The sequence below is a fragment of the Propithecus coquereli genome, unplaced genomic scaffold, assembly GCF_000956105.1.
Source record: "Propithecus coquereli isolate 6110/MARCELLA unplaced genomic scaffold, Pcoq_1.0 Scaffold829, whole genome shotgun sequence".
NCBI lineage: Eukaryota > Metazoa > Chordata > Mammalia > Primates > Indriidae > Propithecus > Propithecus coquereli.
The window spans coordinates 8,301-21,621 of NW_012154496.1; the positions used below are offsets into that span (position 1 = coordinate 8,301).

The 13,321-nt window shown below is 56.6% G+C and overlaps 1 protein-coding gene across 1 annotated transcript; it reads right to left on the minus strand.

Moving 5' to 3' along the window:
* Positions 1-549: 549 nt before the first annotated feature.
* Positions 550-6,138, minus strand: IRX1 (iroquois homeobox 1). Its single transcript, XM_012663729.1, has 4 exons — positions 5,617-6,138; positions 1,687-2,722; positions 1,258-1,330; positions 550-972 (listed from the first exon to the last, which is right to left on the minus strand). Exons 1-4 carry the CDS (start codon positions 5,890-5,892, stop codon positions 915-917), a joined length of 1,443 nt encoding a protein of 480 aa, XP_012519183.1. The 5' UTR covers positions 5,893-6,138; the 3' UTR covers positions 550-914.
* Positions 6,139-13,321: the final 7,183 nt, after the last annotated feature.

A 13,321-nucleotide genomic window follows, 5' to 3' on the forward strand; every position in this document is an offset into this window, starting at 1 on the left:
TTTCCACGTTAGATTTAACCAAGTAACTAAAAAACACATCCAAAGCACTATTTCCTACTCCATTATTTCCACACTCTACCCAGAAAACGACCCGGCGCCACGATGCACTGTTGAGACAACTAGTTATAAATTGATTTCGAATCCCAAGTTTTCCTTTAGGGTTGTGAATTGAAACTCTTTCTATTTTCTTTTTCCATTTTTGCCCACCTTAAAAAAATCGTTTTATAAACTGCCTAAAATTGAACTTACTTATATCCTGAGAAAGGCACGTGCCAGATGTTTGTATAAGCTTTGGAAAGAATTAAATTGGCTACGAGAAACTACCCAAGTGACAATATTAACAAATTCAGCAACAACCAACCAACCAAAAGTACTTAAACAGTGGCCTTTTGCGTGAAAACACACTCTGAAGTCTCTCTTTGAGAAGCCTCTCTCCCCAAGACAAGCCCTTGGGCCCTGCGCAGGGTTCCAGGATGGGGTACACGCACCCCTCCCCCCACCCCACCCCCACGCGCCTGGCCACACACAGAGCAGCAGGAGCGGGGAGCTTCATTTCATTCAGTTTATTAGACAAAAATATATGATTTAGACAAGTTCGCTGACGCGCTATTTACAATCTGAGATCACTCTATATACAGAAAGGGAAAAAAAAAAAAAAGAAAGAAACACGCACGTGGGGGCGTTTACCGAACCGGATAATCACAGCCATCCCGAGCCGCGAGCCGCAAAGGCCTGCGCCTGGACGCGAGCTTGGCCAAAGGAGCCCCTTTCTGCGGAAAGCGATGGATGGGAGTCGTTGACGTCGTTGTCATATTTGTCCTTTACACAGGTCTGAAATATTTGTCTTAATTCCTCCCTCGTTCCCTCCCTCCCCAACTCCTCCCCCCTCCCCCCGCAAAGTAAAAGACCCTCAATCAGGCTGACGGGAGGGCTGCTAGGATCCGAGGCGCTCCCTCCTGCGGGGCCAGCGAGCTGCAGGGAAACAGCAAGACAGGAAGACAGAAGCTCTGTGAGTACATGGAAGCTGCTCCCGCGTCGCGGGTCCTGCCAGCGGAGCGCTGGGCTGGGGTCGCCAGCCAGCCCGGCTCCCGGCTCAGAAGAATCTCAGGCCTCTGCAGCTCACCGAGCGTCCAGGCTGGCGGTAGCGCCCCTCCAATAATGACTGCACAACCCCCGCCGCCGCCCGGCCTCGCTCCCCCAGGGGCCCGACTTCCTCCACCCAACCCCTCCCCTGTGGCGAAAGCAAACAGCACTCACTTGTCGCGTACGGGCTGGAAGGGCGACTTTGACTGCTGTGCGGGCGAATCCGGCCTGGGGACGAGGTCTCTCTCTGGAGGAATCGGAAGAGGCAGAGCGTTAGGACAGGGAGCCGGTGGGAGGAGGCGCACAGGTGCGCAGGCCTGCTCCCCGCCCACTCCCGCCTGCCGCTCTGCAGGGTAATAGGGAGAAACGTTCCCCCCTCGCCCCCCCTCCAGCCCCTTGAGTGTAGCCCAGCTCTCTTGGGAGAGCCCTAGGCCTTGGCCTCGCTCTCCAAATCTCCCAATTCAGACAAGATGAAACTTGGCCCTGGGCTTAGAGGCCAATGCTTGGCGCCAGCCCCCGGCCTTGCTACCCCTCTCCCCCGCCTGGCCAGGCCTCCGTATTCCCAGCTGGGATCCAAGTGGACGCAGCTCCCTGGAGCTGTACCTGGGAGCGTGGGGCTGTTGCGGACCGAAGCCTTGTCTCCGTGGAGCACCCCCGCCGCTACGGCGACCGGTGGCTGCGGCGGTGGAGGTGCTGGAAGGTGCTGGCCGTGGGGCGCCGCATGGGGCGCGCCAACGCCCAGGAAGGAGCGCATATTGAGCAGCGAGCCCTGTGCCAGGAATGCGCCGTTGGTCCAGTTGGAGAACTTGCCGATGTGGCAGGTGTACAGTCCATGGCTGGGCAGGAAGGCGGGGTGTTGCAGCGGCGTGCCAGCGGAAGGCCCGTGCGCGCCCGGGTGGCCCGCGGGCGGGGGCGGCGAAGCCTTGGGAGCGCCGTCGGGGCTGGTGGCCGTCTCAGCCAGCGACCAGATCTTGGGCTTGCTGTGCGGCGCACCCTGCAGGCCGCCCGCTGCAGCGCCGGGGCTCAGCAGGCGCGTGCTGCCGGGCTCTGGGACCTCCTTGGCCAGGCCCAAAGGCGAGTCTTGGGGCTTGAGCACGTCGGTGGCCGCCAGAGGCGAGCCCTGGTCCCGGGTGAGGGCGGTAGGGGTGGCGGGCGCGTGGGGCGCCTCGGCCTTGTCCTCGTCGTCCTCGTTGCTCTGGTCACCATCATGCTCGTCGATCTTGTCGATATCAATGCTCTCCAGGTCGATCTCCTCATCGTCCTCGGCCTTCTCAGGATCGCCCTCTGTGTCGCTGCCAAAGAGGGCTCCGTCCTCCTGGTCCTTGCTGCGTGCGCCCCACGTCACCTTGTTCTCCTTCTTGAGGCGCCGGCGCGCGTTGGCGAACCAGGTGGACACCTGCGTGAGGGTCATCTTGGTGATGATGGCCAGCATGATCTTCTCGCCCTTGGTGGGGTAGGGGTTCTTGCGGTGCTCGTTCAGCCAGGCCTTGAGCGTGCTCGTGCTCTCTCGAGTGGCATTCTTGGGCCGCCCAGGATCCCCGTACTGGAACTGGCCATAGGGGTAGTAAGCTGGCGCTGTGTGGGCTGCAAAGGTGGCGGGGTGCACCCCGGGGTTGTCCTTGAGTTCATACTGTGAGCCCTGCAGCCACAGGGCAGAACCAGCCAGGAGAGAGAGGAGAGGGATGGAGAGAGAGAAAGAGAGAGGGAGTGAGAGGAATCCCGGAAGCTGGGAAAATCAGGGCAGCCCCTCTGAAAGGCTTGAGGGGCCCCCAGGCGCCCCATCCACTGGGTCACTCCCAGGCCTTCCGTGGGGCCCTGCTGAGCTCACTAGAGCAGGAAGGGCCCCCAATCCACTGCTGGGGGAAGAGTGGGGCGAACCAGAGCGGACTCCAGGAACTGTTCTTTCGCTGATCTTGGAGATTATTTTGTCACTCTAGAAAAGTTCCAGAAACCGTGCCTCTCCAGAAGAGCACAACGGGAGCAGTGGTCCCCTAGCATTTCCCAGGGTTGTCCTCAGTCCTCACCACCGGTAGCTCAAGCAGCCCAAATTTCCAAGTGTATCTTACACTAGCTAGAGAGGAAAACCTTTTAACTGGACTGATAAGACAGTGTCTTGCTCGAAGCATAAAAAACCAAGAGCCTAAGCTTCCTCCCTTTGCCCTTGAGTGGGGAGGCGGATGAAAATAATCCATCCCTGGCTTTCTTGGGTACAAATCCCCCAATAGTTTAAAACGAAAGCACACTCCTTTTACCTCCCAAATTAATCTGCATATAATGGTTCACCCACACTTAAAGGTCTGCAGTGGTGACAGCTAATTTAAAATTTTAATCTTAGCCAACACCAAAAATAATAACAAAAACACCATTTGTTTTTTTAAATACAAAAGGAGGGCTTATCCTGTAAAATATTAACGAGAAGGCCAGAGGCAGCCGACTGCAAAGAGGGGAACCGGTTCAGTTTCCTAGGCCTCTTCTCAGTTACTTTATCTCTTAAGTTTGACTTTGATCTGCAGCGAGCAAACACAAACTGTTTGCAGGCATTTAGAGGCTCTGATTTATTTGCAATCAATATTCTTTTTATCATCAGTAGTAAAACACAGCAAGTCAAATTATCCCATCAGGTTTTTTGGTAAATAACATTTTATCTTTCTAACAACCTCATTAGGCCTCATTATTACCATAAATTGCCCAGACAGATATTCACTCACAATTTTATCTTTTGACTTTCAAACACCCAATCATAATGGCTGGGAAACCTAGGCCTAGAATCCGGGTTTGGATTTAGGCTTATTTTCCAAGAACAGGCAGGAGAACTGGAGGAAATACACACACACCTTTTGGGAAGGATTTTTACGTATTAGCCCCATAGTTAAAAAAGAAAACAAAAAAAAAAACCCAAAAAACAAGCCTCGCTCACCTCGCCACAATGGCGCACACCCGCGCCAGCAGCCTCCCTCACCCCAAACAGAGCCGGCTCTCAAATGGCACACATCTGTATTCAAAATTTCTGTAAAAAAATATCATCCTCCACGTAAGAACAGTCGAGTTGCCATGCAGCAAAGGGAACTCCGGACTCGGAGGAAGTTGTACAGAAGATTTCTTTGACTAGTTTGGCAATTGTGGCCACAGAGACAAGGTTTCTGTGGGCAGATTCGTTTTTTGCCTATTCGTTGTGAAACGTATCTTGCGCTTTCTAATTATTATGTTTGCAGCTGTAAAGAGGACATTTCAGCCTCGTCTCTACTGGGAATTCTTTTTGAAAGGACACCTTGTAAATCTCCCGTCGCTGCCCGGCGTCCCGGCTGCCAGAACAAAATGGGGCTGATCTTTCTCCACCGCAGACCCAAAAGGCGGCCGCGCGCTTTCAGAGAAATAGGCTTTCTTTAAAAAACTGCAAGAAAAGTTACAGAAAAACACGCCTGGTTCGTTGCTCCCACAGAGCTGGCGAGTATTTAGTTCCAGTCTCTCCTGCAGGGAGTGGGGAGAATTGGGGGTGCCTGGAGATTGCGTTACCCCAGCGCAGTAACGCCGGCGGGGGCTGCGGCCCGGCCTCCCGCGCCCGCAGCTCAGTTCCCCGCAGCCCGGAGTTTACGCCGGGACCTCGAAGTCAGACCAAGGAAAATGGATCATTTGGACCCACAGACAGGCCAGTGCCCCTGCGGAGAATTAAATGTGCACCGCCCCCCCACCCCCGCACTCACACCCTCCCTGGGACGGGAGACTAAGAGGACACCATTTATTTTAAGCCAAGGGACACTGTTTTCTTTAATCCTCCATTATGTAACTCGGGAAGAAAAGTGCTTTTCTTTAGGTGCAAATGAAATGAAAACTTTGGCAACTTACGAAAGTAAAAGCAAACACCATTTCAGACGCCCCAAATTATTTCAACTTAATTTTGTTTAATCTCAAATTCGCACACACGCCATTAAGAGCTCTCTCTATCCGTCCGATCTATTGTTAGGATTATTTTGACTAACGACTAGGCTTTAAAGAGTCCCCTCTGGCAAACTCGCACACAACTATCTCAGTTCTGCCAAAGAGGGAGAAAATCGAGCCTTCCCTACCCGGTCCAAGAGCTGAAGAGCTACTCGAGCGGGATCCGCCGCCAGGAAGGCGAGTCCTGCTGGACCCGGCGGAGCTGCCGGAGCCCCCGGGCCTGCTCTGGCGCCCTGGCCGGTCCGGGCGAGTTTGTCCCCGACCTCCAGCGCAGGCAGCAAGTCTCAGGCCTGCTCCTGGGGCTTCTCTCAACTCCCGCCACCACCCCTTTTCTGGCTCGGGCCTTCCGCTTTCCCAGGCCAAGACGGCCCAGGCGTCTCAGGAGGGGCCTCTCCGCGCCCCTGTGTTACCGGAGCATGGCCTTGCCGCCTGGGACCTGCCTGCAGGACCTTTCCCGCTCCTCGTCCGGAGCCTTCTGCACCCGTCACCTCTCCCGCCCGCGCGCCCGCCACCCTCGCCACGCTCGCCCTGGGCGCCTGAGACAGAGAGGAGAGGCAGTGGAGGCGAGGCGGGCGCGGGGAGGCCGGGCACACTCACCATCTGCGAGAAGAGGCTGAGGTCGGCGGCGTAGGGCAGGAAGGCGCTGTAGTTGGGCGCACCCGCATAGGGTCCCGCCGCCGCGTACATGCCCAGCACCGAGGTGACGGCGGCCGCTCCCGCGCCAGCGCCCAGCTCCGCCGCCCCTGGCCGGCCCGACGAGGCGGCAGCTGCAGCAGCCGCGGCTGCAGCCAGCACCCCCGGGCGCTCGCTGCCGTAGGCGCCGGGCCCCGCGGCGCTCAGGTACTGCGGGTAGCCCAGCTGCGGGAAGGACATGTCCGCGGACTCCGCGGCGGCGGCGGCGGCGGCGGCGGGCAAGTATTAAAGGGGCGGGAGAGGGAGGCGGAGGCTGGCCGGAGCGGGGATCGGAGGGGACCGGCGTTGGGGGTTGGGGGGCGGCCGGGCGGCCGGGCGCGCTGGGGCCGGCCGGGAGGTGGGGGCCGGTCGCTGCTCCTCCGCCCGGTGCTCGCTGGCGCCCGGCTCCCGGCTGCGCCCGGATCCGCGATCGCGCGCCGACTGCGGCGGCGGCCCTCCGCTCGGCGGCGGGGCTTTCAGACACAATTTGAAGTTGATGCTTTGATTGGCATCCCCTTGAGCGCAGGCCCCGCCCCTGGCTCCCCTCCCGCCCCCTCTCTGGCTCCCGCCTGCCGGAGCCGGCCGCTCCCGCCCCTCCCGGCGAGCACGTGGTGCCCCGCGCCGGCCCGGCCAACTCCTCCCGCGGTCGGCGCGCGCGGCCGGGCGCCCGGTGCGGGCCCGGAGGCCGCGGGCTGCTTCCCGACCAGCCCTCATGGCTGTCTGACAACCTGTCGACACGGGTTTACAGCTGTCTGACACCGGGGTTGCAGTTTCGCAGCCGAGGTGTGTCCCCTTTTCTACAAAAACAACTCGGTGCCTGCTTTTCTGCCGTTTGGGCAGCGGGAAGGGGCCGGCGGCCTGGGTGCTGATGACAGCCCGCGCGGAGAGGCCTCTCCTCCGAGACTGGGGCTGCCTTGGCCTCCTCGGGACATCTTCGGCAGAAGTGCACCGGGACGCTCGCCGTGCACCACTAGATCAGCGTGGCGTGACACCCCGATGCGAGGCGCGCGTCCCGGTGGTCCCCACTAGGTATTAACCGATCGTCTGGCAATGCCTGGCCTCGCTGCACTTGGAGAAGCGGGAAGCGGCTGCGCTCTGCGGGCTTTTCTGATTGTGAAAACTTTGAAAAAGGGCAAGCCCGCTGAGTTGCTTGGGGGAACCGACGGACGCAGTCACTGGCGGTGGGTTCTTGGGGGGAGGGGAGAGGAGCTTCGGCGGGGAGGGGAGGAGCCTTTTTTCGCTGATTAAGCACCGTTGCAGCCGGAGGGAAACATCCCCCCACGCCCCCAGAGATGGGGGAAGTCAGCTTGGCTAGACGCGCTGGTTTGTCCACTAGGTGTGCAGACGCAGGAAGTAAACTTGTCTGGAGCGCGCGGACCCGAGGCGGTGTAGCCGACAGGCAGGAGGCAGGGCGGCCACTTGGCCCCGCTGCCCCGCTTCCCTTTTCTCCCTCCATCTCCCCTCTCCATCCTCATCCTCGCTGAAAGAGCCCGCTGACGCGGTCGGGCGCGGCGCGCTTGGGGCTGCCTCTGGGTCGCTGCAGGCCTGGCCCCAGCGTTCCTGGGAGGGGACGCCGTGTGCACTATCCTCCCGGCCTGCCCGCGCCTGGACAGCTCTGTCAGGCCACTGTGCGTCGCCCTCACTTGGGAGGATAGGGTGCACAGGTACCCACCCAGGACCCCGGGGACGCTGTGGGCGCCACCTACTATGCAGTGGCCTGGGCCAGGAGAGCCCTCCAGCCACTGCAGTCCCTGGAGCTGGACACCGCAGGAGTTTCAGCAGCAGACTCTGCAGTTGGCCTTAGCCTAGGCCCTGTTGGGGCTATGGTGTGAATGCTACCTCTGGACCCTGGCATGCCGTGCTGCTGGCGACCTGAGCCACCGTTACCCTGGACACTGGCTGGGCCTCCACCCCTTCTTTGCCCTGCATCAATGCAGAACCTCCAGGCCTGGGACTCCTGCAGGCGCAGGGAGGCCCCGTTTTCTGAGCCCGAGGACAAACACTGAGACATCACCTATAATTAGCAACAATAATGCCCATAACAGTAATTACTAATTACCAGCTCCTAAATCGGGCTGGATTTCTCTGCTGTGAGTCAGATTTCCTTCCTATTCATGCTGCCCACCCCAGCCGGCCCCCACACACTCCAGAACCCCCTTGCAACTTCCAGGGCTCCTTTTCTGCTTTGATTCTGGGGGTCCTGGGTGGGCATTGTCCACTCCAACTCTGGGAAGTCCCCCACTGCACCTCTTACTGTTCCTCAGCCCACCCCTGAACGTCTTCTAACCCCAAGATAGATCTCCGATTCGCAGCCCCTCTCTTCGACCCAACCTTTGCAGGTGAGTCACTGTGTGAGAAATGGGCCAGCCCTGCCACCATCCTGTTTAGCAAACTCCAGCGTCACATTTCAGTGTGACAGGTAAATACAGGTGAGATCAGCCCTCTTGTGTGACCTGGAGAATGAGGTGGAATCTAAGTTGAGAGACGTTTCTCAGTCTCAGGATTCAGCTGCACTGATTGATTGCTTGCTTGCTTACCTCCTTCCCACCCACTTAGCACAAGTGCCCACCCCATCTTCAGGTCTCAGGGCATCCCAGCTGGGGTCACCCTGTAGCTGTCACCTTGTGGGCAGGCAGGCTGGGGAAGAAAAGGCTGTCTTGCCAGCTGGCAGTGCCTCCCTTCTGTGTCCTGGCTGTGTCACCTCCACTGGGGGCATGAAAAGAGGGAAGGCTCCTGAAGACACCCAGGAGGTGGGGGGGGCACCTGACTGGGCCCCACCTGGAAACTTCCCTGTGAGCCCCTCCAGAGGACTATGCAGTCCCCAGGAAGTGGCACTACCAAAGCCTGTGTACTTTGCTGATGCACCAAAGCCCACTCCCTCCCGCACAGCCTGGGACACCTGGGCTCTGCGTACAAAAGGCTGCACCTGAGGGTGCAGCTGAGTCCCTTGGGCTAAACGTCAGTTCTAGAAGGTCCTAGCAGAGCCTGGCAGGCCCTGACTCACCTCCTGTCTTCTTTCTCCTTGGCCCTTAACCAAAAAACTTGCACCTAGAACACCAGGAAGTAACTGAGAGAGGGAGACAGGGGGAGAAAAAAATGCCAGCCCAGCATCTCATTGGAGAGGGGGAGGGCGGAGAGGGACCCAGGGCTCATGGAGGAGTTGGGGGAGAGTTTCATCTTGCAGCCGCCACCCCTCTTTCTTAGCATCACATGGTTGAGTGAGGCCCAGAGCTCCATGGCCTGCTGTCTGGAATCCTTGGGCCTGACTTGAATATCCTTTAAAGAAAGTCCTGACTTTGTCCTGGAGGGGCCGACTCAGCCTCTCTGGAGTCCCAGACCATCCCTCTGGTGGCTGCTGGAGTGCCAGGCAGAGTGGAGGGGTCACCCGGGTCCTGCAGGGTCTCTCAGGCACCAGAGTAGCTCCATCTCCTTGGCCATTGAAAACCGAAAACCGACGGCCACAGTTGCGCTGTGCTGGATAGACAGCCAGGAGAGATCGTCACACCCTCAGCCACCGTCCCTGCCTCGCAAGGGTGTGGCTCAGAGAGGCCCAGCCGCGCCACAGGAGGCCGTCCTAGGCCTGAGCAGACCCCACTCGGTCGTCTCCTGGTCGTCACTGTGCCGGAGACGGAGCCAAGGATCCACGTGGAGCCAGACCTAGGGGTCGCTGCGCGGGAGGACCGGAGCTCCGCCTGGCGCGCGTCCCCACCCGGTCTGGGAGGCTCAGGACAGGAGCGCCAGTGCGCCCTGGACCCCAGGCAGTTGGCCTAGCTCGCCGGTCAGCTCGGAGGCGGCGGGCGGCTGGTGGCGCCCGGGTCTGGGATGGACTAGGCTTCGCCTTGCAGCCGCGGGCACGCGGAGCGCGGATCCGAGGAGGCGCCGCAGGGCGGGGCGGGCTCGGATAAGGGCCCCGGGGGCGGGGGGCCGCGACATTCGAGAACAAGGCGCGCGGTGCAGCCAGGTCGATTTTTAAGCAGGTTTAAGGTTTGACGGAAAGCTTACTGGCTCATTGTTATTTTTGTTACTAATTACTCGGCAGTTCCCTAGATGGGAGGGCACTGTCTTCAGTGAAAAAGACCAAGTTCCCCTTTTCTCTCCCCAACCCCTCGGCAACGTTAGTGTGAGCGGCCTCCCCACCCCCGCCCTGGGGCGTATCTACCTGAGGAAGAGATTAAACTAACAGCGTGCTCATTTACAGCTTTATTGCTTGGGAAATAATTCTTCACTCATGTCAAGCTCTGCTGTCCGGGCTTCTCGGATGAAGAGGAGGCAGCTCCAGGCGACCGCCTCACCCCCAGAGCCACCTTTGGGACCAGCCTTTGGCGCCCAGGACCGGGCGACGCAGACCCGTCACGGGGAAGCAGTCGGCGGCGCGTGGCCTTCGTCGCCTGCCTTTCCAAGTGGCCATTCTCTGCTCCACCGATGGCAGGGCTGCTATTCTGGGCCACGGCTCGGCGGCGGGCCTGGGGGCTTCACCTGGCCAGCACAGTGCCACCCCTCGCCGGGTCCTCCGCCCACACGTGCGCCCTGATTTATGAGTCTTGTTAAATACTCATTAGGCTGCGCGTCTTCCTCCCCCAGGACCTGGGAAGCCACCTTGCTCCGCAACAGCGACGCAAGGGTTAGACCGTCCCTGGCGGCGGAGATGCGCGCGGGGGCGCGCAGCTGCAACCAAGGCGCCAAATCAGGAACCCGGATGGTTCCGGCTGTGACGACCCCATGGCTCCCAAGCCCCGACCCCTGGGTGCCCGGCCAGCGCTTGCTCGCCACTCCTAGCAGGGCGCGACCGCCTCTGGTGACCCGGGGCCGAAAGTAGCACACAGAGAGCTCCCCAGGGCGCAGGGCTGCGGGGGGACTAGGCGGCCCGCGGAGCTCTCCTGCCCGGACTAGTGGAGTCGGCGCGGGATCCCACGAGTGAGCGACTCCGGGCAAGCCCGGAAGGAAACGCCAGGAGCGAAGGACACAGGACCGTCCGACGCTCAGGGCGGTGCCCTGCAGGGATCCGAAAGCCAAGGCCTCCTTGGAAGGAGGATTGCGCTCCCCTCCCCGCCCCTGCGGGCGGGCTCCCGACAGGGGCCTGAGTATCCCACCCGCGCAGGGCGGATGAGTGGACCGAAGTGGCCCGGCCATTAGTGCCGCTATGACGCCGTCCCTGAGTGTCAAAGGAAGTGAATTACATGCGTGTGCACACCCGTAAATATTTTATAAACCACCCCTTAATTAACCAGATCGTTTCCATTATGCCTCCGATACGACCAACAGCAACAGTGCGAGGGTTTTCAGGGTGTATAATTTGATGTCACCAGACGGTTGCTCGGGGGCAGAAGCACAATCGCCCTGCCAGCTGCACTTGTATTTATTTGTTTTTCTGCCTTGTTCCTGTAGGGCTCCATTATGCAGTTTTTAATTAGTTTGTGTTTGCATTTCACCCGTCCCAAATCAATGCCATCCCGAAGCAAGGCGATGTAAATTCTTGCAGTACAGGTGTAGCTGCCTGCTACGGTACACTAGCAAGCCTGTGTCTGACAAATGAAAGTGGGGCTGCCATGCAGCCGACTGTCAGCTCTCTCAAAAGGCACAGATCAAAGCCAGCAGGGACTCCTGCGCCCCCAGAGAGCACCTTGGTGGCTGTGACTCCCAATGCCATTCCAGGGGGCTGGGCAGAGCACAGCGTAGGGGACAAAGTGACTCTTCATTTTCCTCAGGTCCTTCGGTCTTTGGGCCAGCGCTGGCCTCCGGACTGCCTTCCACGTGGGGCCTTGCCAGCAGGGCTGCCTCACCTGGCTGCTTGTCCCTGCACATGTGACTTCCTGCCGGGTTCTGCTAACCCTAACCAAGAGCCTTAAAGACCCGCTTATTCTGGAATGTCTGGACATGAGACACCCTCTTCTCCCCGTGATGTGTTTACAGTCTCTTCCTTCTTGAAACGACCTCTGTGGAGTGCTGCAAATCTGTTCTCCCAGCGCTGGAGAATTCTTTTAAAGCTTTTTTTTTATAGTGGAACAAGAGATTGTTCATCTTTAACTAGGCCACATAGAAATTATGATTCAACAGCAGTGTATATTTAATTAGAGTAATCTCAACTTGAATTTAATTACCTAATGAATTATTTGTTTAAAAGGTAGAACGTCTTGTTTGCCAAGCACTGTGCAGACCTCTGATAAGAACTTATGCTATAAGGACATCACAGGCATGTTTAAGGGTTATATTTTAACTCTTTGAGTCTGTAACTGTTATGGTCCTCACAGAAAATCTAAGATGCCTGTGGTCTGTTGCTGTTCTTCTCAACACTGATTTCCTGTTGCTTTCAGTGCCATTTCCCCCTCCTGGCGCAAGTCAGAACAGTGTTTCGTCTTTATAAGGAAGGGGTGCCTCCTTCAGGAAAACTCCGGTCGGGGCCTCAACCCCCTGACCCCCTCCTCTCCCAGCCCAGCAACTCTGGGTCTGGAGGCATTCACGCCAGTAGCAGGAAGTCTTTCCCAGAGTTTATCAAACTTACAGGAAGGGAAGCTACCACATCCCAGACATTCACCTTAACCCTTAGTTCCAAAACTGTGAAATAACTTCATTCCCTCTTGTTTTCCAACAGCAAGCGCGAATAACTCCAAGACGTGCTATCATTTGAGAGGCTCTGAGGCAAACTTGTCTCCAAATAATGCCAATAATTGGTGCATCTAATTCAACTTCAAGACTTTTCTATCCCTGCATGATGGAATTTCACCAGGAAATGAGTATATGGGGCTAAAGAGGGGCGGAGAGCATGTCACCCTCTCACTGTGAAGAAAACAGGAAATAAGAACGCCTCAAATCAACTTGGTTGAATTTCACTGTTATTTTTATTAATATTTCAATAACTTAATAATTTTTATCCATATTTCAAATAATATGATTGCAGGCTTGGGCACTATTGTCACATAAATATTAAATGTTATTAATGTAATGTGAAACAGAGTAGAAATGGGCTTATGAGAAAAAATACAACAGTTTTATAAGAATTATTAATTTTTGTTTCTTTTTTATGATTTTTATTATAGCTGTGCATTTTGAAATTGATACTCTAACAAGCAGTATTGGTTAAATTATAATGTAAACTTAATTATATTCAATTATGGTTACAGTAGCATCTCTTTTCCAAAGAACCAGGTCTCCGTGAATGCATATGCAATGCTCATTTATGAATTTACTTCACATATTCTTCCCAATAACCACTGACAGTAACAACCAGAGTGGACATGAGATACTAGTTTAGAAATGATAATACATTTCTCAGATCTGAGCAATCCAAGCATGATTTCCTAACAAAACTCTCAAAGGAAATTATTTGTGTGGGATGGAAGAAGTGAAAATGCTAAATGGGACATTTGCGTTTGATGCTTCCAAAAATGTTTGAAATTTAGACCAAATGGTGTTTTATCTGCCCTAACTTCATATTAGCCCTCAACCATTTATACTGTTAGAGATAAAAGCCTAACCTGTGAGATATTACCCTTAAAAAAAACTACTGACAAATGTATGCCCACAAAATACGTCCTACGGAGGAGTTTAGCGCATTCCGGGTTCCTAGTGGGTGTGCGCCAGACTTCACGGGTGGATGGTTACAGTCGCTCTTTGGAAGAAAGAGGGTTTCCAC